This window comes from Silurus meridionalis, chromosome 5, assembly GCF_014805685.1.
Source record: "Silurus meridionalis isolate SWU-2019-XX chromosome 5, ASM1480568v1, whole genome shotgun sequence".
Taxonomy (NCBI): domain Eukaryota; kingdom Metazoa; phylum Chordata; class Actinopteri; order Siluriformes; family Siluridae; genus Silurus; species Silurus meridionalis.
In genome coordinates, this window is record NC_060888.1 from 5066976 (window position 1) to 5094127 (window position 27152).

At 39.2% G+C, this 27152-nt stretch overlaps 1 protein-coding gene and 1 long non-coding RNA gene across 2 annotated transcripts; both read left to right on the top strand.

Annotated features, from left to right (window-relative positions):
- Positions 1-2043: 2043 nt before the first annotated feature.
- On the top strand, positions 2044-14540 carry reep2 (receptor accessory protein 2). The gene is given in 9 exon segments (XM_046850075.1): positions 2044-2262; positions 5883-5955; positions 7519-7595; positions 7713-7833; positions 7927-7942; positions 7945-8039; positions 8271-8403; positions 10581-10750; positions 11158-14540. Coding segments are annotated over 9 exon segments (795 nt in total). The 5' UTR covers positions 2044-2230; the 3' UTR covers positions 11236-14540.
- A 10373-nt stretch (positions 14541-24913) lies between these two features.
- On the top strand, positions 24914-26108 carry LOC124386572. Its single transcript, XR_006925952.1, has 3 exons — positions 24914-25112; positions 25579-25642; positions 25755-26108. It is a non-coding gene; the product is annotated as an uncharacterized LOC124386572 (long non-coding RNA).
- The last annotated feature ends 1044 nt before the right edge of the window (positions 26109-27152 follow it).

Sequence of the window (27152 nt, forward strand, 5' to 3'; positions counted from 1 at the left end):
CAATTAAACAACAACCTGGAGCGCAACATGTTCAAAACAGTGACAGATGATTGTGGACTTCAGGAGAAATCCCCCAGCACTTCCCCCACTCACCATCATGAACAGCACTGTAACAACAGTGGAGTAATTCAAGTTTCTGTGTACCACCATCTCTCAGGACCTGAAGTGGGCCTATTTTATTTACTTCATTGCTAAAAAAAAAAAGCCCAGCAAAGATTGTACTTCCTTCGCCGACTGAGGAAATTCAACCTGCCACAGGAGCTGCTGAAACAGTTCTACTCGGCCATCATTGAGTCTGTCCTGTGTACATCCATAACTGTCTGGTTTGGTTCAGCTACCAAATCAGACATCAAGAGGCTACAGTGGATGGTCAGGACTGCTGATGGGATTTTTGGTGCCCCACTGCCCAACCTCCAAGATCTTTACACCTTCAGAGTGAGGAAAAGAGCAAGAAAATCGCTTTTGGACCCCACACACCCATCCCACTCTCTCTTCGAACTGTTGCCTTTTGGTCGGCACTACAAAGCTCCGTCCTCCAGAACAGCCAGGCACAAAAACAAAAAAATACGTTTATTTAATTGTCTGTTTTACTTACATTTTGTTATATTATGTCTGTACTTTCTCCTGCACTGGAAGCTTCTGATGCCAAGTCAAATTCCTTGTGTGTGTGTAAACCTACTTGGTAATAAAGCTATTTCTGATTCTGATTATTTAGCCACTAATTTCATTTATGTATAAAATTACTGAGTGTTTATTTTTCTTGTCTTTATATCCTCTGACTGGGATTTAAATCTCAAAACATTTAACTAATAAACTAGTTTAAACATTCTTCATTTGATCTGGGTAAAGAAAATGTTTAATTCAGTGCATGTTATTAGTTTGAAAACACCTGGTCTTTTTTTTTTCTTATTTCACCTAAATAAAATCCTCCCTTAGCACGAATAACAGCTTTGAATGTATGTTTTAGATGTCAAGCTGATGTCATGGTCTTCTTATATGTTGAAGTTGATTTCACTTAACTACAGTCTAGACAGAATTACATGAAAAATTGCAGAATGGAATGGATACATGCATTTCATCCCAAACCTACACCTCATTGTTGAAAATAACACTATAGACAGTTAAAGTATGGAATGGTAGACGTGTTGGTTTAGTATTCCTTTGACCTGGAATAAGTCTCCAACCTTCCCTAACTCAAAACAACCCCAAACCATTAAACTTCCATCTCTATGTTTGACTGTGAGGCAGTCTGGTTACATCTCGTTTGTTCTCCATTTTACAAAAGTTCTTTTATTAGATCTAATCAATAGGAACATGCATGTGTAGTAAAAAAAAAAAGTTTGTTTTATTCAAACTTTTGATAAAGAATTTTGTATAAGGAATAAAATACATGGGGTGGTGCTGTTTAGGAAATGAATTGTGATTTTTTTTTTTATATATATACTGCAGCATAATGTACATTTATTATTCAGTAAGCAAGTTTAAGATTTGATGGAACATGAAGTTATACAGACTTGAGAGATCTTTCACTACAATTATTGCAAACCATGTCTTCATGAAGTGCACAGGGTGAGGGTCATGGTGGAACAGATTTTGGACTTTTTGTTCCAGTGAAGGGAAAATGTTATGCTATAGCTCACAAATACATTTTAAAATGGTAAAGATCATGTGTTTTAGACTTTGTGGAAACAAGATTGTGGAACAACTACAGAAGGGCGTAAAGGTCAGGAGTGCACATGCAGTACTTCTGGCCATATATGTCTACCAAAGAAATCTGCTATCTAAACCTTAATTCATTCAGGTATTTATTTTATATTTTAGTCATTAAGGACCATTATGATGATGATGTGGATTAATTACCCATGCTACGTTCTCTCCTTTCTATGAAGAACAAATTGATTTAATTAGCCCCTGCCCCTTTAAAACATGGTTAAATATCAAATAACGTCTCGAGCCATATATAGTGCACTGCGCAGGCGCGCACAAACCGTTGTTTCACACCCTACAAAGTGCACTTCGGTAGGTTATAGAGAGTTATTGAGACACAAGCAGCCAGTGTGCTGTTTAGCAGGATCTCATTGAGCAGGCGAGATAGATGTTGGTGTGATGTAAAAGAAAACAGGTAGCCGGGATTGATTTGCTCCAGCGTCGCTGTTCTTGCGGGTGGAAATGGTGGTGACAAGGTATTTTCGGGGATAAGTGAAAGCTCCAGAACATCCAGGTCTTCATCATGGTGTCGTGGATTATTTCCAGGATGGTGGTGTGAGTAATGCTATTGGCCTATTTTTATTTATTTATTTTGCTGCCATGTCTGCTCGCCTGCCCAGGCTCCTGCATCCTGCCTTCTCATGCCTTAAGCCTTTATACAAATGTTTTAATATTAAAAGCCTTTATGTAAAATCTATATATAAAAAATATTATTTTAATATATTGTGTTCTTTCTGATTAAGATTAGTTGGAATGCTAATAAACTGGAAACAGCTGTTTTGCTTGTCATCGTGTCAATGGACGAATTTAATAATAAACAAATATATAAAGAAAAGAAAGAAAACAGTAAACACAATAAAACTGAGCTGGAATGTATTGTTGATAAAAAATATAATTTTAGTCGAGTAAATGTATTGTCTTTCTTTCTTTTTTTTTGTATACTTTAAATTTTTTTAAATGAAAATTTCAATGCAGATTTAATGTAATATTCATTTTAATTAACTGACTTTGCTATCTTTAAATGTATGTGTATAAATATATATATGTAAATAATATATATTAATTACTGAATGGATATTTAAAATAACATCTTTAACATCTACTGATGTCTGAATCAGTAATAAGGCCTACACCTGCTTCCACTTCCTTTGTCATTCATTCATTCACTCACTCATTCGATTTTAGTAATCTTTTTATCCCGTTTCGTATCATCCCCGGAGATTAACCTGGCAATGCAGGGTGTGAGGTGGGAATACACACTGGATGGGACACTGGTTCTTTACAGGGCGTTTCTCCATAATGAAGGTTTCTAATCTGGACCTGATAACACACATTTTGTGCTCTCATTTCACGTTTTTTCACGTCATGTGTTGACTCTAAGTGGTTAATTGGACTCAACCCGAGTCTAGTGCTTGCAGTAATATGTTTTAGAGTTGATCAAGCCCATGCTCCTGTGGTTAAAGTGTCCTGGTTTGAGCACCGAGCACGATCTACCAGGTCGTAGCCACACTGACAGTGATGTGAGACGTCCCATTGGGACTCAAGGCTTCTAAACAGGCGTGTAGTTAAAAGTAAAAAAATTAAATAGTAGTTGATAAGTATGTAAAACGAGAATTCCTCTAGTTTTCTCCATCCTTTCCATTTAACATGCCTTTTTCATATTCTTTACACATCCAGTGTTCCTGGCTGAGCTTTTGGCTGCATAACAACCCTGATGGAAGGGGTCCAGAAGATATATAAATCATCATTCAAAATGCACAAGAAGATACTAACAATGATACGAAGGGTGATCATATCAGGTGACCTCTGTTCTAAACAGACTCTCCACTGGTGTCCCACAAGGCTCACTACTCTGTTTTCTTTTGTTCTTTTCCATTACTCAATATCTGAATGAGGTAATATCCTCACATGGTTTTCATACCACTGTTGCGCAGATGACGCCGAACTCATTCTTTTCAGTCTTTTAGACATTATGTTTCTGCTCAGAACTAAGTATGACTGGCATTTTCATAATGGATGACAGTTCATCAGCCGAATCTTAATCCCAGCAAAACTGAGCTATTGTTAACCCCTGCTGAATCAGGATCTAGTGATGTCCCTGGACACTATTAAGAGCACTTTTTATAAATCTCTGGACAAGCATGTTTGAAAAAAATCTATAAATGTAAAGCCCGTTGCTAGCTAGCAAATGCTCGAAATTTAATTAGTATTGTGATGCATTGAATATTGTTAAGTTGTTCTTTACCCTACCAGCTAACTTCCTGCTATAACTAAAATATACATAAATATGAGGGACCATGCATTTAGGACGTTTTGGAGACAAGGTAAGGGAGGCGAGATTGAAATGGTTTGGACATGTGCAGAGGAGGGACATGGGGTATATCGGTAGGAGAATGATTAGGATGGAGCCATCAGGAAACAGGAAGAGAACAAGACCAAGGAGGAGGTTTATGGATGTGGTTAGGGGAGACATGCAGGTAGTTGGTTTAAAAGAGGCAGATGTAGAGGACAGGGGGGTGTGGAGACGGATGATCCGCTGTGGCGACCTCTAATGGGAGAAGCCGAAAAAAGAAGAATATATGACCTTCATTGCCTATGTTTGTTATCAATATCAGGCACTGGAATCTTGGAGAGGAGCAGCAAAGCATCATGGTAGTGCGACTAGTGTATATAGGACAAAGAGCATGTGTTCAGCAGCGCACAGTCTTGCTGCAGTAGATCTGACCCACTCTCTCTTGATTCACTTGGAAACACACACACACACACACACACACACACACACACACACACACACACACACACACACACACACTGCTGATGTGTGGCTTGTTTGCAGTGAGTAGGCGAGGTCTCTGCCATACATCAGTGACCTTTGTCCCTGTACTGGGCTTCAGATCCTGTCCCATCAGCACAAAATAGAATCCAGGAAGTAAGTGTGTGTGTGTGTGTGAGACCGAGCACGTGTCTGACTGCATAGCTTACAGACTGTAAGTCTGCTCCTTTGTGTCGGCTTCCAGAATAAATACTTCCTCTCCCACCGTTTCTCCATTTATTGCTTTTATACCTTGGCATCCATTAATATACTGTATAACTGTGAATTTTGGTTATATGCCAGTCAAGATGGAATAATCAAATGTTAATAAAAAGATGATAGATTTAGGTGTAAAGTTTATCTGGGTTAGAAAAGACCAATGACATACACACTCACTGTACTGATTGGCACAGTGCCCACACCTTTTTTACTGGGAATGACTGGGGAAAAAAAAACCCACACCTCCTTGACCAGGATTGGCAGGAAACAAGGCCACACATTCACTGGTAATGACTGGAAAAGAGGCCACACCTCCTTCACTGGGAATGACCCCAAAATAGGCCATGCCTCCTTCAGTGGGAGTGACTGGAAAATAGGCCACAACTGCTTCAGTGGGAGTGACTGGAAAAGAGGTTACACCTCCTTGACCAGGAGTGGCAGGAAACAAGGCTACACCTTCACTGTTAATGACTGGAAGAGGCCACACCTCCTTCACTGGGAATTACTGAAAAAGGGAACACAGCTCCTTCAGTGGGAGTGAATGGAAAAGAAGCACCACCACCTTCAGTGGGTGTGACTAAAAAAGAGGCCACACCTCCTTCCATGGGAGTGACTGGAAGAGAGGCCACACCTTCTTCACGGGAAGTGACAGGAAAAGAGGCCACACTTTCACTGGAAGTGACAGGAAAGAGGCCACACCTACTTCACTTGGAATGAGTGTAAACAGAGGTCACACTTCCTTCACTGGGAGTGACTGGAACAGAAGCCACACCTTCTTCACTGGGAGTGACTGGAAAAGAGCCCACGCCTCCTTTACTGAGATTGGAACAGACGCTACACCTTCACTGGGAGTGATTGAAACAGAAGCCACACCTTCTTCATGGGAAGTGTCTGGAACACCTCCTTGACCATCCCTTTGATCCTGGTGGAACTGGGAGCTTCAATAAGATACATTTATGACTTAGACTAATGACCTGAAGTAAACGTTGTGCTTCAAATTACACCATTTTCCTTCAAGTTGCTTTTTGCTGAAATGTAAGACATCGAATTTATCTTGATTGCAAGATGAGCTGGAATGAGTTTACTGGAACACACAATGTATTTGTCCTGAACTAATCATTAAACGTTTCTCTCTCTTCATCAGCCTGGCCTTTGGGACCCTCTATCCAGCTTACTCCTCCTATAAGGCAGTGAAGACGAAAAACGTCAAGGAGTATGTGAGTATTCCAGCATGATCTGTAGCTGAATAATTTGCTGCTCAGTGTTTGGATACTAAATAGTTTAAAATAACATGGCCTAGTGTGGGGGGCAGTGTTCTGGTTTACATGTCTACGTGATTGTGATGATGCAAATATGTGAAAATTTAAATATATAAAAATATTCAAAAGGAATGAACATACATGACATGACATGGTGAAGTGATGTGTCTTAATACAAAGTGGAGCTACTTTGCCCAACCTGAATAATTTTTTTTATGGACAAAGACAAATAAACAAATAATGGACAAATAAATTTAATTGATAAATTAATGACGTTATGGTTTTTTTTTTTTTCTCCATTTTGAAGATATAAGATGAAAACACAGAGTTGGTCATGTCAAGTAACTGGAGTGAAACTTTATGTCCTGTCCTGAAGATGTGGTAAAAAGTGGTTTAATCGCTGCACCACCACTTTCCTAACTTATGTTGCTGGTTTTGGGTTTGCACAATCCATTTGTTGGATCATAATCCATTCCCCAGGTACAGTCGTGTGGCTTTTTGAACATCCCATTCCACAGTTTAGAGTGAGGAGGCCTGGGGTGCAGTCAGCGTTCCATTTTACCACAGAGGTGTTCAATAAGGTTGAGGTCAGAGCTCTATAGCAGGCCGCTCAAGAGCTTTCACTCTAACTCACCATATCTTCATCAGTGGTGGGCCGTGCATTTGGTACCTGGCCCTTCAGTGGGGACTTACCAGACTTCATCCACCTCTTAATACCACCACTATCACGTCGCAATTATAGAAATCATCAATACTATACAAAAAAGCAATATAACAACACGCATTACAGAGATAGACGAATTTCAAATATGGAGGGTGAATATAATTTTACTAACGCAAGAAACCCAGTTAAGACTCCAAACCTCTACACTACCACTGCAACTGTGCATCATCTGGAGCAGTTCAGAATCGATATTTGTCTAATAATTTGACAAAAACATTAAAATGTAAATAAAATACAACCAATTCACCATAGATGTATACTCATAAATTGCAGTGCTCCTCAGAGGCTGTAAGCCAGTGGTACCGCTTGTATTCACTGGTCTGGAAGCAGCGAACAAACCCTTTCCCAGGCTGAGACAAGCTAGCTAGCTTCGGGGTTGGCCGACCTCTCCTCATGTTAAGTACCACCTGCCAGTAAAATGGCAGAGCTCCCACATGGTCTAGTAGCTAAATATATTTGTAATATATATCTTGAATATTTGATATTTTAATATAATATCTTAATATCTTGGATTGTATATAAAAATTACAATGTGTATATATAATTATAATGGCTTAAGATCTTGGATCGATCGAGTATTACCGGTTGTAAGTACGATTGCCGTGTTTATACCCACACAAAAGAACCACAACAAAAAGAACATGCACCAGGTTTTGATGCAGAATGGACTAACTGTAAACCTGTGCATCTTTGGTGTATATTCCAAACCTTTACAATCACCATTTTCTACAGATCATGAGATTTGTGACTATAGTCTGCCTCTGTCTGATAGTTTTGTGTGTTTGTGTGTTCTTTAGGTCAAATGGATGATGTACTGGATAGTGTTTGCACTCTTTACCACAGCAGAAACGATCACGGATATGCTTCTGTCCTGGTAAATGGCTTTTAAAGCATACAAACGCACACAAACACACACGCATGCACACACTGCTGATGGGGAATTACATACTGCATACATACTGCAGTGCCTACATATCTGTTGTGTTTTTAGGTTTCCGTTTTATTTCGAGCTGAAGATTGCTTTTGTCATCTGGCTGCTGTCACCATACACAAAGGGCTCGAGCGTTCTGTACCGCAAGTTTGTGCACCCCACGCTGTCCAACAAAGAAAAGGTCTCGTGCCTCACACCTTATTTGTAGCTGTTAGAAATGTACAGGTTGCTCACAATTTCTGTGTGTATATTTGTGTATGTGTGTTTGTTGCAGGAGATCGATGAGTACATCGCCAAGCAAAGGACCGCAGCTATGAGACAATGATGCGCTTCGGAAAGAGGGGGCTGAATATCGCAGCCACCGCAGCAGTCACTGCAGCCGCCAAGGTGAGGAAGAGCACACTGTGGTGCTTGAGTGTACTGGTGTGTGTGCATTTTTGTATGTGTGTGTTGTGGAGTGGGGTAGGTCAGGTTAGTGTTTTACACATGCAGTAATATTGTGTATATTTAACATGTTCATAGTTGTGTATGTCCTGACACTGTAAGGTCAGTGGGAACATTAAGTTGACCATCGTGTAAGAAGGTATGTGTCGTTGTGTAACTGTGTGTGTTGTACAGGGTCAGGGTGTGTTGTCGGAGAAGCTGCGCAGTTTCAGTCTGCAGGATCTGACACTCATACAGAACGAGGAGGAGCTGCTGGATGATGAGACACACACCGCTGCTACACTGCCCCGTGCTAAAACACGTACAGGTATACACACACACATGCTCATACACACCCATAATTTTTTTTTGCGCTGCACTATTTGGGAATATCTGTTTTGTTGTATTTTAATTGAAACATTTTCACACACGGGTCTAATAACAACTCAGTTTTCACATAAATTAATTAATTGAATAGAGATTTCAACATGTACACGTACACGTCAAGTTACTTATTAACTTCCTAGCCTCAAATTCCTGTTTTTTTGTGTGGACCTCAACGTGGTCTCCTGTTGTAACTCATCCACATCAAGATGTGTTTTTTCTGCAGATGCTTTTCAGTTTTTCAGTTGTAAAGAGTAGTTACTTTAGTTACTGCAGACTTCCTGTCAGCTTAAAATAGTCTGCCTGTTCTCCTCTAAACACTCACGCCTTTTTATGTAAACCTTAGAGACTGTTTAATTAGATCAATATTTACAGAAACATTTATACCATTAAATTTTCCTCCAGATTGGCGCCAACATTCAAGCATGGTGCATTTTCCTTCTATTCGGATGTTTAAAGCTTATCTGACTCTTGATCTGTTTTTTTTGTAATTAAATGCAATTTTACTGCTGGACCCTGATTGGCTGATTGGATGTTTGAATGTGTAGGGGTTCAGGTATCACTAATAATGAAAAAAATGGCTTTCGAGTGTGACTCAGTAAGTGAATACATAAATATTTAATTGTAAATCCTAATTCATATTGACACAATAATTTAGGTGTTTATGTTGACCGAACTCTGTATGTGTGCAAGGATGATTCACAGCATGAGTAAAACTTGCTGATTCACTGAGTTGGGCTCAGCAAGGCAGCCATTGTCCGAGCTCTTCGTCTTTATACTACTGCTGATGTGACCAGCATGTGATTAGAGAGAGAGAAAGAGTGAAAAGGTTGGGCCGGTCATGTGCTCTGGCTGTGTGGAGAAAAAAAGGATTGTGCTCTTGATGTCCGAATCATTTCAAAGTTTTATGACCCATAATAAACTGGCAGTTGCCTTTCAGGCAAATTGTTAACTTTTTCGCTTTGAGGTTATAGTTACGTCAATGAGATCAGTGTCAATTCTTTTCATCCTGCAGCACAAAGCCACAAGGCTGCTTTTACCAGTCTTTTATGTGGCCTGTTTCAATGGCCATTTTGTGAACCTGTTAAAGAGCCAGCTGAAGGTCTGACCACTGTAAAGAAAAAACAAGGGGAGACAAAAAGAACTACTTAAACATCAGGCTATATTTTTATTGCAGCATTGTAGAATGCTATAGGATGAGCATCATTTAGGGTACAGTGACTGCGACCTCAAACATAATGATTGAGTAACATCTAAATATCTGTAGCATTAATTTTGGAACAGGTGTGTGATGTAAATCTGACAATATTTAAACATAAATTGTTTAACTAACTTTACAAAGGCAATTGATAAAAAAAAAAAATGCACATAATGCAAATAAAAGAACTAGAATTACTCGTCTTTACATGCACAATTACTGTTGCCCACTTATCCTTAACACTGTAGCATTCTAGATTTTAGTTTGAGAATAAAAGACCTCCAAGGCCTCTGTGATTCTCAATTAAGTAGGTGTGGCCTCATGACCTGTCAGTTTTAGTAAAGGAAGGGTGATCGCAGTTCCTGTCAGTTGTAGTGAGGGAGGTGTGGCCTCAGGGCCTGCCAGTTGTAGTGCAGGTGTGGCTTTAATTCCTGTCAGTTGTAGTGCAGGTTTGGCCTCAGGGCCTTCCAGTTGTAGTGAAGATGTTTTGACTTTAGGGCATGTTAGTGCAAATAAAGGAGGTGTGACTTCAGTGCCTGTTAGTCCAAGTGAAGGAGGTGTGGCTTAAGTACTTATTAGTCCTAGAGAAGGAGGTAGTATTAGTATTGAACGAAGTGCGGCCTCAGGGCCTTTTAGTTGTAGTTAATGAGTTGGAAGCCATGTTAGTAATAGTAAATGGTAGTAAAGATGTGGCCTTAGTGCCTGTCCGTTTAAGTGAAGGAGGTAGGGCTTCAGGGCATGTTAATCATTGAGAAGAAGGTAATAGTAGTAGTAAAGGAGGTGTGGCCTCTTAGTTATCATTAAGGATGTGTTATTATGTGTTGCATTGAATCTGACTTTTAGATGCATTAGAACCAAGATGAAAATGTCAGTATTTGAGTAAATGCTAGAAGTGTGCATGTGGATGTGTATGTTCTGCTCAGTTCGGGTCACATCCATACCGGCTGACAGCGAATCACAGCTCAGTTCCCGGTCTGACGGCGACCAATCGGAGAGCAGGACGGAGCACTCGGATGAGGATGTTGCTGACAAAGTGCCAAAGAGGACGGCCAGCTTGAGAGCAGCAAAGAAACCAACCACTGCTAAGACAGAGGTACTAGTGAACACACACACACACACACAAACACACACACAGACCGATTTGTAAAGACAAATCGACACACATCTGACAACCCCACTGAACACATTTAATCTGAACGCTTACTGCACCCCAGGCCTCCTCAACCCCAACCCACATTAGTACCTGGCTTTATGAAAACCCTTGTGGCTGAATTAAATCTCACAAATATTCACAAGTACACTCCAAAATCTAGTGGACCATCTCCCCAGAAGAGTGGAGGTTATTATAACAGCAAATGGGGATTAAATGTTGAATGGTATAGTGAAAAAAAACACATATCAATCTTATGTTCAGGTGATCACAGGGCAGGTGTTTATACCTTCTACTGCACCTTGTCTTCTCATTCCCTTTCCGTTCCTCTTGTAATGTTTTTCCTCCAGACAGTTAAGACGGTGAAGAAGCAGCCAAAAAAGAAGAGTACCACCACAACCAGCAATAACGCCGAGACGCCACCTTGAGATCCCAGACAAGGCCACATGTACACTTGTTCACACACGCATATACACAGTGAATTCTTGTAATACTCCTCACTATAAACACTAATGCATTTGCAGATAGAATCTGACACACACACACACACACACACCCACCCCTAAAGGTCATTGTTGCATATTTTAGATAATTTTTCAGCTTCTATATTGGTTTAAAATGCTGTAACGTGTGTGTGTGTGTGTGTGTGTGTGTGTGTGTGTGTGTGTGTGTGTGTGTGTGTGTGTGTGTGTGTGTGTGTGGGAGTGTGTGTGCAGATTTCTAACTACTTATAACGCCTGTAGGAGTAGCCTTTTTGTGTCTAAGTACTTCATCCACTTTCTCATAGATCCCCCTATGTTTTAGGACATGGCATCTTCCCTTTACTGTTCCTTTTTTAAGCATTTAGGACATACCACATGGGATGCGCCGGCAAGAAAAAAAACCAAGTGTGAAAGGATTGAGTCGCAGCCTATTGGTTTAGCTTGTAGAGACTTGCATTGCAGTCATATTGAGGCGACTGAAAGTATGTGGTGGATATCAGGGCTGCGAGCACAGCTCTGTCTTCACCCCATAGCACAGAACATTAATCACCATCAGCTTTGAATGGATGTCTTTGAAAGAGAGGGTCTGTTTCTCCAAAAGCTCTTACTTTTAATGAGGGCTACTGGAACTGCTGCTGGAAACATTCAGGCTCTGCTTTATGTCTAGGCAACACAGTTCATTACGACTAACACAATAGCCACCTCATTGGGTTTTTATGGCCATTACAATCAAAATAATTATGCTTAGGCTTATAATAGACATGCAGAGGATGGATGTCCCAATCCAGCGTTTTCTATTTCGACACCCACAGCAGTATTGACTGATATATGATCTTCATGAAGCTCTGATATCTGAGCTCTTCATGAAGGTCCTCATGCTCTTACCGCAAGGGTGATTCATATTCTAATGTTAAATCTGTTTCAGTATTGATCTCCAGATTAAGGCCTGCATCAGATATAAAGCGGATGCTCTTGTGTGCCTATGTTGAACGAATTGAGGCATCCCGAATGACTGCTGGAGGTTTTCACGTTCTGTGAAATGTTTGAAATGCCTTTAGATCCTCTGAGGTAAGATTTGGAACAAATGCAGCATAGGCAAAACAGTAAACACATGAAAACGCTTGTAAAACAGTTGACGTAACGTAAAACACAAATGCTGACAAAAATGAAGACAGAGGTGCCCAGAGATAAGGGACAAATGCCTGGAAAACATGGGGGACAAACAGGGAGACAATCAGACAGACAAAAACTCTTCAAAGAATAGAGATACATTGGCAAACAGATAAAATAGGTAAAAACATGGAACAAGACACCAAGACAGACACACAAATGGACATACTTGCAAACAGAGACACACACACACACACACACACAGACGAACTCAGAATTAAGAGATGCACAGACAGGGAAAAAAAGGGCCTGGTGGACACAAAAGATGCAGAGATACCCAGAGAGACAAGTCAATCAGAGATACACAAAGACCCAGACAGACAGAGGCACACAGTCATAGACACACAAACACACGGTTTTATAAACGATATTTATTGTTTGTATATGAGAAAAAGAATCGCGTTTAGGGTTCAACATCCAGTCTGATGCGTGTCATCCCGTGGTTTATCCTGATATCTGTATCCTGTCTTCAGATCATTTCATTGACTCCTACCGAACACGATCAGAGACACTCAGCCTGTGTGTAAAGGCAGACAGAAGATAAATGCTGTCACATCTGAGTGCTGGTGTGTGTTTACGTGTACATTGGCTTTTAGTTGTTTTATTTATTTTAATAGAAGTGCGAGTTTAATGCTACGGGACTTAATTCTATGTAGAATTACGGTCAGTAGGAAGATTGACTCAGCTCTAGCATGCCGTGTCTGGTGTTTTTCTGTGTTTTTTTTCTTTTTGTAAATTAATGGAAACATGATTGCTGAAGGCCTGATTAGTAATTCCATTAGTAGCCCATTATAGTCTTAAAAATTTAACCATGCCGAACAACCAAGCATTTATTTATTTTTTTTAATTCTTCCTAAGTCACCCTTTGGCTAATTATTTTTAGGACTAAAATAAAGTGTCTGTGATATTTTTTCTGCAGTCCCTCCCTTGACAGCGAGTTAATCTTTTTTTCTATTTTAACGGCCATCTAAATTCGCCACTGGCAGGATTCTGTCACATCGGCTCGTGTATGTAAATGTGGATAAGGATCTGTTTTGCCTCTTAGCAGATGCTGTGGATTCTGATTTCAGATCAGTTGTGTTGGATCAGCCTCCAGCTGTGATGTCAGGAGCGATTAGGTTTCCAGTCATGTAGGCCGCCCATGCAGTTTCTACAGAGAGCCAACAGTGTGCGCCAAAGTTCCACTGAAAACCAGGCGCCTCTTAAAATTCTGAATTTATTATATTTTATTGGCTGTTATAAGCTGGTTGAATTGAACTGGGTTCAATCCAGACTTTCATCCACCCAATTAGATTTTTAGATAAAATAATAAGTGAATAGGTAATTAATCGCCAAATTATTATCGTTAAACAGTGTGTGACATAACAGGTGTTATATTTGCACTGGAATTTATTTTACAGTTAAAGGGCCTGCATAAAGTTTGCCTCTTAAGTATATTAAGTATTATCTAAAGGCAGTTCTAATATTTAAGCCCTCAGCTGAAACGATGTAAATATTCCAAAACTTTTGACTGTACAGAATGAGCTTGCTTGCCTTACTCTCTTTAATGGTGTTTTCTATCCCTCCTCAACATTCTCATAATCTATTATTATTCTGGCTTTTATAGTAGGAGAGATGGGACCTTGTGTGTATTATAAATATCGATTGACTTTTAATTTGCATCCATTCTCACTTTGTTGCAAGACATTTGACGTTATTTTTGAAAAAACATAAAACGTACAGCTTCTGTTCTGTTTTTTTTTCTTTCTCGTTTTCACGTGGTTCAGAGAAGCTCTGCGTTAAAGGAACAATACTTTTGTTCTGCATTTTGTCCCTCTTACTTTTCCTGTTTTAAATTGAATTGTATGAACATAGTATTTGCGTTATGATAATACCAGTTCATTAAAATTTTTTTTTTTTTTAGGGAATATTTCGTTCATCATGTTCCGCATCAGTATTCTTGTGTATAGGACTTTAAATAGTTAGACAATATTCGACACTAATATATCGTTTGTGCCAATCGTGAAAACTCCACTATTATAAGAATGAGGCAGACGTGGAAGATTTGCTGCTGTACTGAAATAAAATGATGAATAAAAGCACTCAAGGCTTCTTCTTTACTGCTTTTGGTTTTATAAACTGAGAGAAGTAGTATGTAGAGAAATTGTATAGATTCTTGTTTTCTATCTGTGCTTGAAGGAAAAATCCACTCAACATATCAAATATTTATCTTTGACCTTTGGTGATGATCAAGATTTATTTTTAAATGAAATTTTGAGTAGATGTTTTTGTTTAAAATCAGCTGATTTCTCGATTACCCACAATTCTATTTAACTATCTGTTGATAATGGTACTAGTCGGAGTTATTCTACAATTCATTGTATTCAGAACTCGGAAACTTTCAAGTCATTTGTCCCAGAATTTCAAGCATGAAAATGATTGGAGTTTGGAGTAAAATCATATAAAATACTCATATGGCTGGAATTAAGGCCTTATTACTCTTTATAAGATGGGAGAAGTCATGCCAAGGAAACTGTTCGTGTGTGGGCATCTACTCCAAGACCAGCATAAAAAAAGACAGACCGAAGTTTGAAGGTCATTACAAGCCTTTTAGAGAAGAGTTTTCCTGTGAACTGAAACAAAACCTGAATTGTTTGACCGTAATGATCAGGGAAAAAAAAATGGCTTTTAATTCAAAGAACACTATCTTTAGCTGTGGAGCATGGGGGTGGCAGCATCCTGTTGTGGGGGTGTTTTGCTGGAAAGTGGACTGGTACAGATGGCAACATGAAGAAGGAGGATTATCTAGAAATAATGACGCAACACCTCAAGCTTTCAGCCAGAAAGTTAACACTTTGTTGCAATTGGGCCTTCAACTACAACACTGATCCTAAGTATACCTTAAAAGGTTTCAACAAATGGGCTTAGAGACAGCAAGTAAAAGTGGCCATTACAAACCATCAATCTGGATCCCAGAGAAAACTTGACACCAGCTTGGTTGTCAGGAACAAGCAAAAACTACAACAATGTTCTGTTAGAAACTTGTGGAAGATTACCCTAAGTATTTAATTTCAGTTTAAGATAAACAAATACTATCATTTATACTGAACAAAATTATAAAACGATTATTGTGCAATAAAAGGCCACTCGAAATTGTGCAGTTTTATCACACAGCACAATGCAACAGATGTTTCAAGTTTTGAGGGAGTGTGCAATTGGCATGTTAAATGCAGGAATGTCCACCAGAGCTGTTGCCCGTGAATTGAATGTTCATTTCACTACCATAAGCCGTCTTCAAAAGCGTTTCAGAGAATTTGGCAGTACATCCAACCAACAGCCCAGGACCTCCAAATCCAGCATCTTCACCACCGAGATTGTCTGAGACCAGCCAGCTGGACAGCTGCTGAATAATCGGTTTGCATAACCAAAGAATTTCTGTTTAAACTGTCAGAAACCGTCTCAGGGAAGCTCATCTACATGCTTGTCGTCCTCACTGGGGTCTCAACCTGACTGCAGTTTGTGGCAAAGCACATCCACTGTTTGCTCACAGAAAAGAACACAATGACTAATAAAAGCATGTGGTATTGGCTAAGAACAAAACAGTGGACTGTTCTGAAGTGGTCTTCTATGAGCTTTGATCTACATTGAACATCTATGAAAAGAGTTGAAACAGGCAGTCTGGAGAAGGCAACCTTCAAACATGCCAAGCAGTATAGAAAAAATATTGGGTCACTTGAATTTTGCTGTTTTATGTGGTTCTTCCCCAAACTGTTACACAAAGTTGGAGGCACACAGGTGGCTTGGATTATATTTTCCCTTCACTTGAATAAGGAGACCTAAACCTGTTCCAGATTTACAATGCCCCTGTGAACAAAGTGAGTTGCATGTCCCCCTCACTTTACCTACATCAGTACCTGACTTCACGCCCTTGTTGCTGAATCTCCATAAGCACCCTAAAAAAACAAACAAAAAAAACCCCAACCTAGTGGAACATCTTCCCAGAGGAGTAAAGGTTTTTAATAACAGCAAATGGCCACTAAATAAAAAAGAGATGTTCAAAAAGTAAATCTTATGATCAGGGGGTAAACAAACTTTTGTCCATATAGTGTATCTCAAAGAAACTTGTGGGTTAATTTTGTAGAGTGACACCAACTAATTTGTTGTCAGCATGTACAACCACAATTCCAAAAAAGTTGCCACACTGTGTAAAAATGTAAATAAAAAACAATGCAATGATCTCATAAACTCACATTTAATATGTGCTGTAAATAATGTGATAATCAACTGTTTTGCAATTATATACTGAGGAACATTCTTCTGATATTGTTCCACAATTTGTAGAACACAGATTGATGAAGCTTTACCCATCTTTACTTCTGAGAGACTCTGACTCTCTAAGAGACACTATTTATATCCAATCATCTTAGTGACCTGTTCTCAATTAACCAAATTAGTTGCAAAATATATTTCAATCTGTTTGATTTGAACACAACTTACTTTAACCAGGCTTTTGTTGCCCCGTCCCAATTGCCCCGGCACTAAAAATACATCGTATTGAAATACATTCGAAGGAAAGTTGGTGCTGAATGACACGAAAAAAGGGGAAATGCGTGTCCATTAACAATAGATTACATTTCGTTACTATATCACGAAATGCCGTGAGACTGTGTTTTTATATTACAGTTATCCATTGCAATGCTCTTGCGTTCCACAGAGTGCTGCTGTTCACCAACCTTCTCGGTGCGTGCAAACGTGCGATGACTAAGACTCATTCTGTCGTGTGCATATTACACCCACTTAATGAGTTTCTTCATTATCTGGAGCAATTAAAGCAGTCTAATGGACAAACAAACAACGAAATGCTCATTATATCCATGCTGATAATTACATCGAAACAAATAAATCAATATTGACGTGCGTGTTCGCTCTCGGGTGCTGGATATGAAATAATTCGGAGCGTTTCATCTGGTTTTTAATTAGTAACATGTTATTAAATAGTAATAGAACCTATAATGAACTGCACGCATATTATAGCGAACATCATTATTTATATTTCAGTTTTCTCCATAGACCGTTATTAACTTTAAAGCGATTTTGATTTCAGGAAAAAAAAAAAGCAAGCCAAAAGGCCTTTGACACCAACACACACACACACACACACACACACACACACACACACACACACACACACACACACACTGCTTTTGTTTTGCTTTGATCAGTTAAATTCAGTATTCAGGCTTCTCATAAGATGCTTTTCATCAAGAACTTCATTTGCATTACAAACACAATGAAATTAATAATTTGGGATCTAAATAAAATGTTTGTGATGTTATGTATGTATTGTTTGCTGTTTGTATGTGTGTGTGTTGGTGGGAGTAAGTGTATGTCAGTGTCAGGTGCACATCAGAGGGTGTGTGTCTGTATATGTGTGTGTGTGTGTGTGTGTGTGTGTGTGTGTGTGTGTGTGTGGTCCAGGTTGGTTGCATAAGGCTCTGCAGTGGCTGAATATCATTAAGGCTGCAGTGTCAGTATGCAGTGAGGAGGTGTGTGTGTGTGTGTGTGTGTGTGTATGTGTGTGTGCTTATGGCTCAGTGACTGAACCCCAAATAACACTGATGATTGGGGAATCCCAGGGTTTGCCTGAGAATTGCATCAGCTACACCTCCACTCTTTCTTCCCCCCCCCCCCCCTCTCTCTCTGTATGTCTCTTTCTCTGTCTCTTTTTCTGTCTCTCACTTTTTCTGTCATTCTTTCTTTTTGTGTCTCTCTTGCTCTTTCTTTTTTCCCCTCACTCACAGTTTCTCCATCTCTCTCTCTCTCTCTCTCTCTCTCTCTCTCTCTCTCTCTCCTTTTAGAGACTGCAGAGCTCTAGTTGACATCAGGGGATGGACCCTGTTATGCAACAAGGGCTATTTCAGCAGAGATGTGCGTGTGTGTGTGTGTGTGTGTGTGTGTGTGTGTGTGTGTGTGTGTGTGTGTGTGTGCACGTGTGTGTGCTTGTGTGCATGTGTGTGTATGTGTGTAAGTTTCCTCTGTGTTCTTATTCTTTTTTATAGAGGTGAGTCACCACAAGATGCATCATGCTTATTATAGCGTTCATCACCATGCCCCTAGTGCAACATCAGATACTTTTACTGTCTTTTCCTCCACAGTTCTCCATAATACAACATCTTTTTAATTATTTAACAATTTTTAAAGTCTCTTTATGTTCAAATGGAAACAAAAAGCTTGCAACACCTTTGTATAATGTTCATTATTTATTTTCTATTTTATTATTCTAGTTTTAATCGGTGAAAACAAAATGGTTCCAGCACACATGCAATCAGTGCAAAAGACTTACACTATAAGGACAAGTTTGAACAGCTGAACACAGGATTTGTATGCACTTCTTAAACATCCCATTCCAACTTTATTCACCATTTGCTTTTATAATAACCTCCACTCTTCTAGGAAGATGTTCCACTAGATTAATTGAAGGGGAAAGTTATTGCTACCACATCCAAATTCTGTGCCTGTACATTTGTGTAACAGTTCGGGGAAGAACCACCTGTGGCTGGAAAAGTCATGTGACCCGATACACTTGTACATATAGTGTATCATGTGAAAAACATATCTACAATGGGGTCTAAAATTCTGAGAGCAGACACTAGTCGATTTTTCTATCTTTTCTAGTTTAATTCAACATTTTTAGCTCTGATTGATATCATCAGCAATAACTGAAAATCTGAATGTTGTTACTGATCTCAGAATCAGAATTTCTTGGTATTTAGAATGTAATGCATTTGCTTTATTGACAGTATGGATTCTACAAGTTTCTGCAAAAAAAAACCTTTTGTGAGGATAAACAGAAAACCATGAATATTCACGTTTATGAACAATTCCAGTAAGTGTTCTAGTAGTAGCTTAGTGGTTAAGATACTGAACTTCTGATCTGAAAGTCATAAGTTTAACTTGCAGCACCACTGCTGGGCCCTTAAGCAATTCTCAACTGCTCAATCCTATAAACGAGATAATTATAAGTGGCTCTTGATAAGGGTGGGAAGTACGTTCATACAGTTCCTTCTCAGACTTAAGATCTTCAGTGTAAAATGTAAATTTTTCATAATGGATCCACACCCAAAACTGTTATCATTCATTTCTGTCAAGAAAAGCCTGAAAAGCCTGTCTTCCTCCGTCATGCATACAAGAGGAAAAAAACAAAACAAAAAAAAACAAGCGTTATGATTTATGCTTTAAAATGACTGTTCAGGTCACAGCTAACCCACAAAACTACTTCCGTGCTTTGGACTGTAGCACCATGTTAACCTCCTGATCGCAGGTCTGTGTCTGATGCGTCATGCTGCTAGTGACCACCAGGGGCCCTTGTTAGATCAGGAACCAACTTGAACAGACACTGTATGTGCAGGACCTTTTAATTAGTGTCATTACTGTCATTAAACCATAAGCAGATACATTCGTTTTGATTAGTACTGCTTTAATACTGTTTATTACCAAGTCCTGGACTTGTTACTTGTTGGATTACTTGTTACTTGTTGGAGAGTTAAAATACAGTAATTGCAGTTGAGTCATTTGTTTTGTCATAATGAAAGGAAAAAAGCATACGTGTTTATTGTAAATGATAATGTAAATAGTTCTAGCCAAACTTCAGATGTTATGAACTGAATCAGATAAGCATCATATTTATTGAATCGTGACATAAAATAAAAATGGAAACCAACAAAGATCACTAAATTAACACAGTTTTTCGAACCACTTAAGATCTTCCACTTCCATCATCCCATATAAAGCATATGTTCATGGAGCTGGCTTTGTGTGCAGAGGCATTGTCATCCTGGAACTGGTTTGGGTCTCCTAGTTCAAGTGAATGGACAATTGAATGCCTTAACACCCAAAGGAATCCTTTACAGTTGTGTATATGGTTGTACATGTGTCCCAATACTTTTGTCCATTTATACACATCTTCAATGGGGTCAGATATTTCGTCTCTTCCATATTAGATCAATAAAGCTTTGGTCATGAATTTATTAACCTGTTAATTAGATGAGGCAAAAATTACATGTATTCTTCTTAGGATGTATAAAGTAAAGAATTAAGTACATGGAGGTCTGCAGTTACAGTAAAATAATCACCAACCATTTTTTTTTACCAATTTGACCGCCAGCCTGGCCTGAAAGGTATAAATCTCCTTAAACAAAGGCAATCTGCAAACATTAGAACATGTTCATTAATTAATAGATGACACAAAATCCTTTTTTTTGTAACTATTTATAGTACAGCATGTTAAGAAATTCCCCTTAAGAGAAGTTCCTGTAATCACTTACATTAATAGAAATAAGACCAGTCCTTACAAGCTTTTTTTGTTCCTCCTGTACTGAAATTAATACAAATGTTATGTTCCTGAGGGGAAAAAATCACGCTAAAGACTTTCAGCTATTGGTTGAATAACTTTACAAACCACAGACGCTGGAGACTCTTTCCAAAAATGTCAGTGAAATCAGCCTTTCCTTATAAAAACTTGTCATATGGAATATCTGGTCCATCATTCAGCTCCTTCCACTCATTATTGTACTTGTTACCATAGAAACTGTAAAGTATTAAAATGAGTGTGTAAATAAACCTGTATAACATGTGACAAATGTAAGATGTGTGTATCAACACCTGCCAATTATATTTTACTATAACTAAGTTGGTCCAGATAGAAATGAGGAAATATCCTAAGTATCATAAAAGTTAGGTTAAAGTGTGGAAGGACAGGAGAGAGATGTTTACTTCTTTGCAGCCTCGTACTTTTCTTTTTTGTCACATTAACACACACACACACACACACACACACACACACACACACACACACACATACAGTATACAGGGGTTGCAACAAACCTCAGCAGCGACTAGTGGGTGAGTCACTGTGTCAAAAAGGACTCCTTATGGCTTCTTACACACACACACACACACACACACACACACACACACACAAACACATGCAATTTATGCATCTCTGACATCCCAGACACTCTGTTTCTCTGTTCCTCAGTGGTGGGAAAGCGGTAAAGCAGCCCTATGGGGAGCTGAGGAGCGTTCGCACCTGTAGTCGAGTGTGTTTGTACATGTAGGAATGTGCGTGCTGTTCCAGCCATGTTGAAGTGGTCTGACAAGCAGTGTGTAGGTTAAAGAGCCTCCTGTGGCTCTTTGCTGCAATTCTCAAAGGCTATTTTAAAAGCTTAAGTTACAGAAGTGTGATAGTTTGTGAAAGCAGTTCTGTGGCCTGCTGCAAATTTCCCCATTCAGACAAGACCAGATGCTTTGGCCTCTTTTAATTTATCCCTGAGGATAATGGAGCAGGTAAACGAAAGAACGCTTTTATTTGATAATTATGCAAAGTGCATGTCTACATCACACACTCTTCATTACAAGTTATTGTGGTTTCTTAAGTTGGACCAAACATACTCATCTTTTATAATGTAATAAACATGAGGAATGCACTAATACATCAGTGCCATTAGGTTTATGCAGAGGCAGGTAATTAAAGCTTATTATCAGCCCAAATTCTTTAAAATTAGACTGTATTTTCTTCTATGTAAGAGTTAATTGCTTGAAAAAATTGAAAGGACACAAGGACACAAAGGTTTGGATTTAATCTAATATATAATTTACACATGAATAATAAACCACTCACACAACAGCGTCATATCAGATACCTACTACTTATTATTAATTATGTGTTAATTATCAAATAAGTGGCAACCTGGTGGTACAAAAGGGTGTTTGTATGGTAGGAAGATTCTGTAGTTTTATTTTCTTGATATTTTCCAAGAGCACAGATTTCAGGCTGCTTTGCATTGATTGCCATCATTAATCATGAAAATAGAACTTTTGCTTGAATATCAATATTATAGTTACTGAAAAAGCCCACATTGTGTCCTTATGTGCCTTGTCCAGGCTTGTTTTTGCATCCTGTCCAGTCCCTTGACGCTATGTTTGTGTCTTTTCTCATCACTCTCTCTCTTCTCCTCCTCCCCTCCATTCTTCTCCCTTGGTAGTCATAGCAACGTGCGAAAGACCGTGTGAGGCCTCTTGCAGGTGACACAATGCGGCTAATTACTGGCACTTAGCTTAGCGCTAATTAGAGTAGGCTGGGCTAATGAGGGGGTCAAGTGGACCCACTGATCCCTCCAGCCCTCGTTTACCTTTCTCTTCTCTTCGTCAGTTTTCACTCTTTCTCTCACTCGCTCTCTCTTTCTCGCTCTCGGGTATCTGGTTGCTTTGCTGAGGGGGTGTGAGCTTGACCTTCAGGCTCTCCAGGTTTCCTCAGACACGGAAATGAATTTCCACTGAGCTGAGAGCTGCTCAGTGTAATTTGGTCAGGCTTGGCTGCTTCATCTGTCCTGCAGGAGCTCATGAGCACTTTTACCTTATTTAAAAAAACACGTTTTTTTTTATTAACCACAACACTTTCCTTAATTCACTCATGTCATTTCCAACAAACACTAAACACTTTTTGTTTTACTAAAATGTGTAGCTTCTGGGTATGCCCATGCTTTCAACTCTGATCATACTGTCTTACTGTATTGCAAATAACAAAACAAAAAAAAAACCACAATTGCAAAATCAGAAATACAACAGCAAAACTGAAAATACAATGCAGCTCAAGAACCATATCAGAAAATCCAAAAAACACAACAAAAAATAGTAAAATAACAGAAAATACGAACAAAACACAAAAGCACAAACTGCAAACTCTCTCAGACTAATGCACACTTAAGGTTAATGTATTTTAAATGTAAGGCTTACTTGACATTACCTTTTTTCTCCCTTTTCTCTCCAGGAATGTTCCAGATCTGATTTTCATCAGGTGTTGCCTCTAATATCTTCCTTCCTCTCACAGATATTTTTCCTTGTCCTTTTCCATCTGTTTGCTTTTTTTTGCCTTCTGTCTATTTCATTTTTATACATGCTTTCTCCTGTGTCTCAGAGTGGAGGCTTGTCTACAGACACAGAATGATAAGGCCCTGGCTGATTTTTGTCTTTCTTTTCTATTTCTCTATTTCTCTCTCTCTATTTCTCTCTCTATTTCTCTCTCTCTATTTCCCTCTCTTTATTTCTCTCTCTCTCTCTCTCTCTCTCTCTCTCTCTCTCTCTCTCTCTCTCTCATAAAGGATTTATCTTACCCTTGACAAATGTGGGCAGATAAGTGCTAGCCCGGCCCTGCTGAGAGGAGAAGGATGGAGAGTGTATGTGTGGATGAGTGGATGGAGAGATGGAGTTTAGAGGAGTGGATAAGGTCAGTGCTTGTCAGCACCCTCTCTGCATTTACTGCTGTTTACTCTGGAGCTCCTGCTGAGGGGACACCTGGCGTGCTGTCACCATCTGCACTACACACACATACGCACGCACGCACGCACACACACCAACACACACACACACACACACACATACACAAATGAGGCCTGCAAACTCTCTTGCACAACATCCTCTCAAATCAGCATGCACATGTAGAAGTACACACACACACACACACACACACACACTCACACACACACACACACACACACACACACACACACACACTCACTCACACACAAGCTCACAAGCAAAACACATGCAAAAACAAAGCCCAAAGTTGGACGTCTTTACCTACACTCACTCGCTTGTTGTGAATAAAGAGCTCTCCATGGTGCTGAAAACTTTCTGGGATTCCACTGAAAATTTACAGGCAAAAATAAATTATTATTATTATTATTATTATTATTAATAATAATAATAATAATAATAATAATAATAATAATAATAATAAAATAACAGAGCAGGGCACTGAAGTGAATGAATAACATTTTGTTTATTGCGGGAATGTTTTTAGTTCCTGATTGTCTTATATTTCCTATTCACAGACACATCAGACTTATTCCTTGTGTACGTGTAGGTGGTGATGTGAAGCTTTTCACTCTTAAATGCTTAATATATTTTTCCGAGATATTGATACACTATATGCACAAAAATATTGGGACACCTTACTTTTCGAGCCATATGTGATTCTTCCCAAACTGTTACCACAACATTTGTGGTACACAAAAATATATGATGTATTTGGACCCAAACTTGTTTCAGCATGACAGTGCCTCTGTGCATAGGGGTTTAATGTATGATGTTGCAATGATCCATTAGGAAATGTAAATGATAGGAAATTATGTTATTAAATGTGGTAGTGCTTTTTTACTTTTTCCCTTAATTTGAATGGGAACTCAAAGCTGTTCTAGCATGACAATGAAGATATGGTTTAGGTGGATTGGAGTAAAAGCTCTTAAGTGTCCTGAAACAGAGCTATTACCTCAACCCTATTGAGCAATTCTGGGATGAACTGAAATGCTGGCTGCACCCAAGGCTTCCTCACCTCACCTACACCACTTTTCTACACCCTTGTGTCTGAATGAGCACAACTTATTAAAGGAGTGGAGGTAATTATAACATAACTAAACTGGCACTGGGGACTAAATGTGTAAAGGGGTGTTAAAAAACATACAAACACAGATCTTATGGCAAACTTTTCTCCATATGATGTATGAATTATAATGGATGACTGTTGTTAAAACATAGGTGAATTGTTCAGCCATGGAGTCATGTTTGTGCTTGTAATGGCTGCAGGGAATCCTGACCTAGTGGGATGCCAGTTCAAGGTAGGACACAAAAACACACTTATGACATGCTGCATTTTTCTCAAGGAGTGAAAAACAGAGGATAAGGAGGATGAATAAGTTTTTATAACTGTTTTAATTTAAGTGATAACAAGAACTAATTGGACAACATTTACTTATAACTCAAGTCAAGTCAAGAACTAACTCAAGTCAACTTAACTATATAATGATAAAAAAGTACTGCAGTATGTGTCCAGGGCAAACTGCTGTTGTATAAAAGTAATAAAACACTTTGGGACATGCTGTCCTTAGAAAACTTTTAGGGGTAAATATTCTTTGCATCTGGGTACACTGCCCTGCCCTGTTGTTGATTGTTTTCCTCCAACTCCATGCTTTATAACACTTAATTTATTACTCCCAGCTGACTTTCCATATACCAACCACTGACAAAAAATTATAAAAGCGTTTTATCATGACTGTAATGTGGTTTTCTGTTTCTTTTTTTCAGTTTCACGAAAAAAAAAAAAAAACAACAACTGTGGACCAAGTTAAAAAAGTTGGCTTCAATGTCGGTGCGTAATGGTTCAGACGAAGCACACATTAGCAAATGAACATTGCATTGTGATGCTATGATGTGTGTTACACTGTGAAATTGTGCTAAAAACTCTGGCTTTGTTAACGCAGGACCCTGCAGAGCCAAACCGAGTGCTTGATCTTCGCTGCGAAGGAAATGATAAAACGGCGCATGTTGGCGTTTGTTCTCTCCCCCGCCGCGCAGTCCAGGTTTAAAGACGCATCTGGGTGTGTGATGTGTGCCATGGTTCTGTGGCGAGGAGCAAATTGGCCACGACCTGCTGCGTTCCAGCCACATCCACCTTATATCCCTGTTCATTACTTGTCTAATTCAAAGTGCTACTGATACACGCAAACCCACATGCACTTATACACATGCAGCTATATGTACCGAGACCAAAAGATGCCCTTTCAGATTTTGTGTTTGTTTTTGTGCATGTGCCTATATGTGTGTGTGTGTGTGTGTGTGTGTGTGTGTGTGTGTGTGTGTGTAAATGTGTGCTCACTTTGTTTGCATGTGCGTGAAAACCCTGTATGCTTAAGGTTGGCGTGAGTGACACACGGGGATTCTGACAGGTTGCCTCGAACATCCCACAGGACAGGACGCAGAGCAGTGAAAACCAACCAATTTGTTTCCCCATGACTGATGAGCACACACACACACACACACACACACACACACACACACACACACACACACACACACACACAGAATGTAGAATCAGTCACTACATTTCACCCTGGCTCTTCCCTGACAGGAGCAGATTTGTGGGTTTAAAAAAAATTATATATATATATATATATATATATATATATATATATATATAGAGAGAGAGAGAGAGAGAGAGAGAGAGAGAGAGACGGATAGACAAACAGACAGGAAAAGACCGCAAGACAGACAGAGAAAGAGAGAGAGAGAAAGACAGACAGACAGACACAGAAAAAGACAGATACAAGATACAAAGAGAGAGAGAGAGAGAGAGAGAGAGAGAGAGAGAGAGAGAGAGAGAGAGAGAGAGAGAGATGGGAGGAACAGACATTAAGGATTCCAGGTCTGCTTAATTAAACTCCCTCAGTGAACATTCCAATAACTATTCTTCTACTAATCTGTAGTAGGTTACACTTGCTTTTTGCTTTTTTTTTTTCACTTGATTTTTTTCACTTGATTTTGTCCAGGGCCACACCTGCTAGTCCATTGAAATTAAGATGTAAACAGGTGGAATCTGGTGTGGCTTGGTTGGAATGAAAACCTGCACCAACACCAGCCATTTGTAAAAAAGGTTTTCAGTGGGGTTGAGGTCAGGGTTCTGTGCAGGACACTCGAGTTCCTCCACCACAGGCTTAACACACATAGATCACTTTGTGCACTGGGGCACTGACATGCTGGAACATGTTTGGGACCGTTAGTTCTAATGAGGGAAATTTGAAAGCTATTGAATACAACAACCTACTTTACAATATTTTGCTTCTAACTTTGTGACAACAGTTTGGAAACATCCCATATGGGTG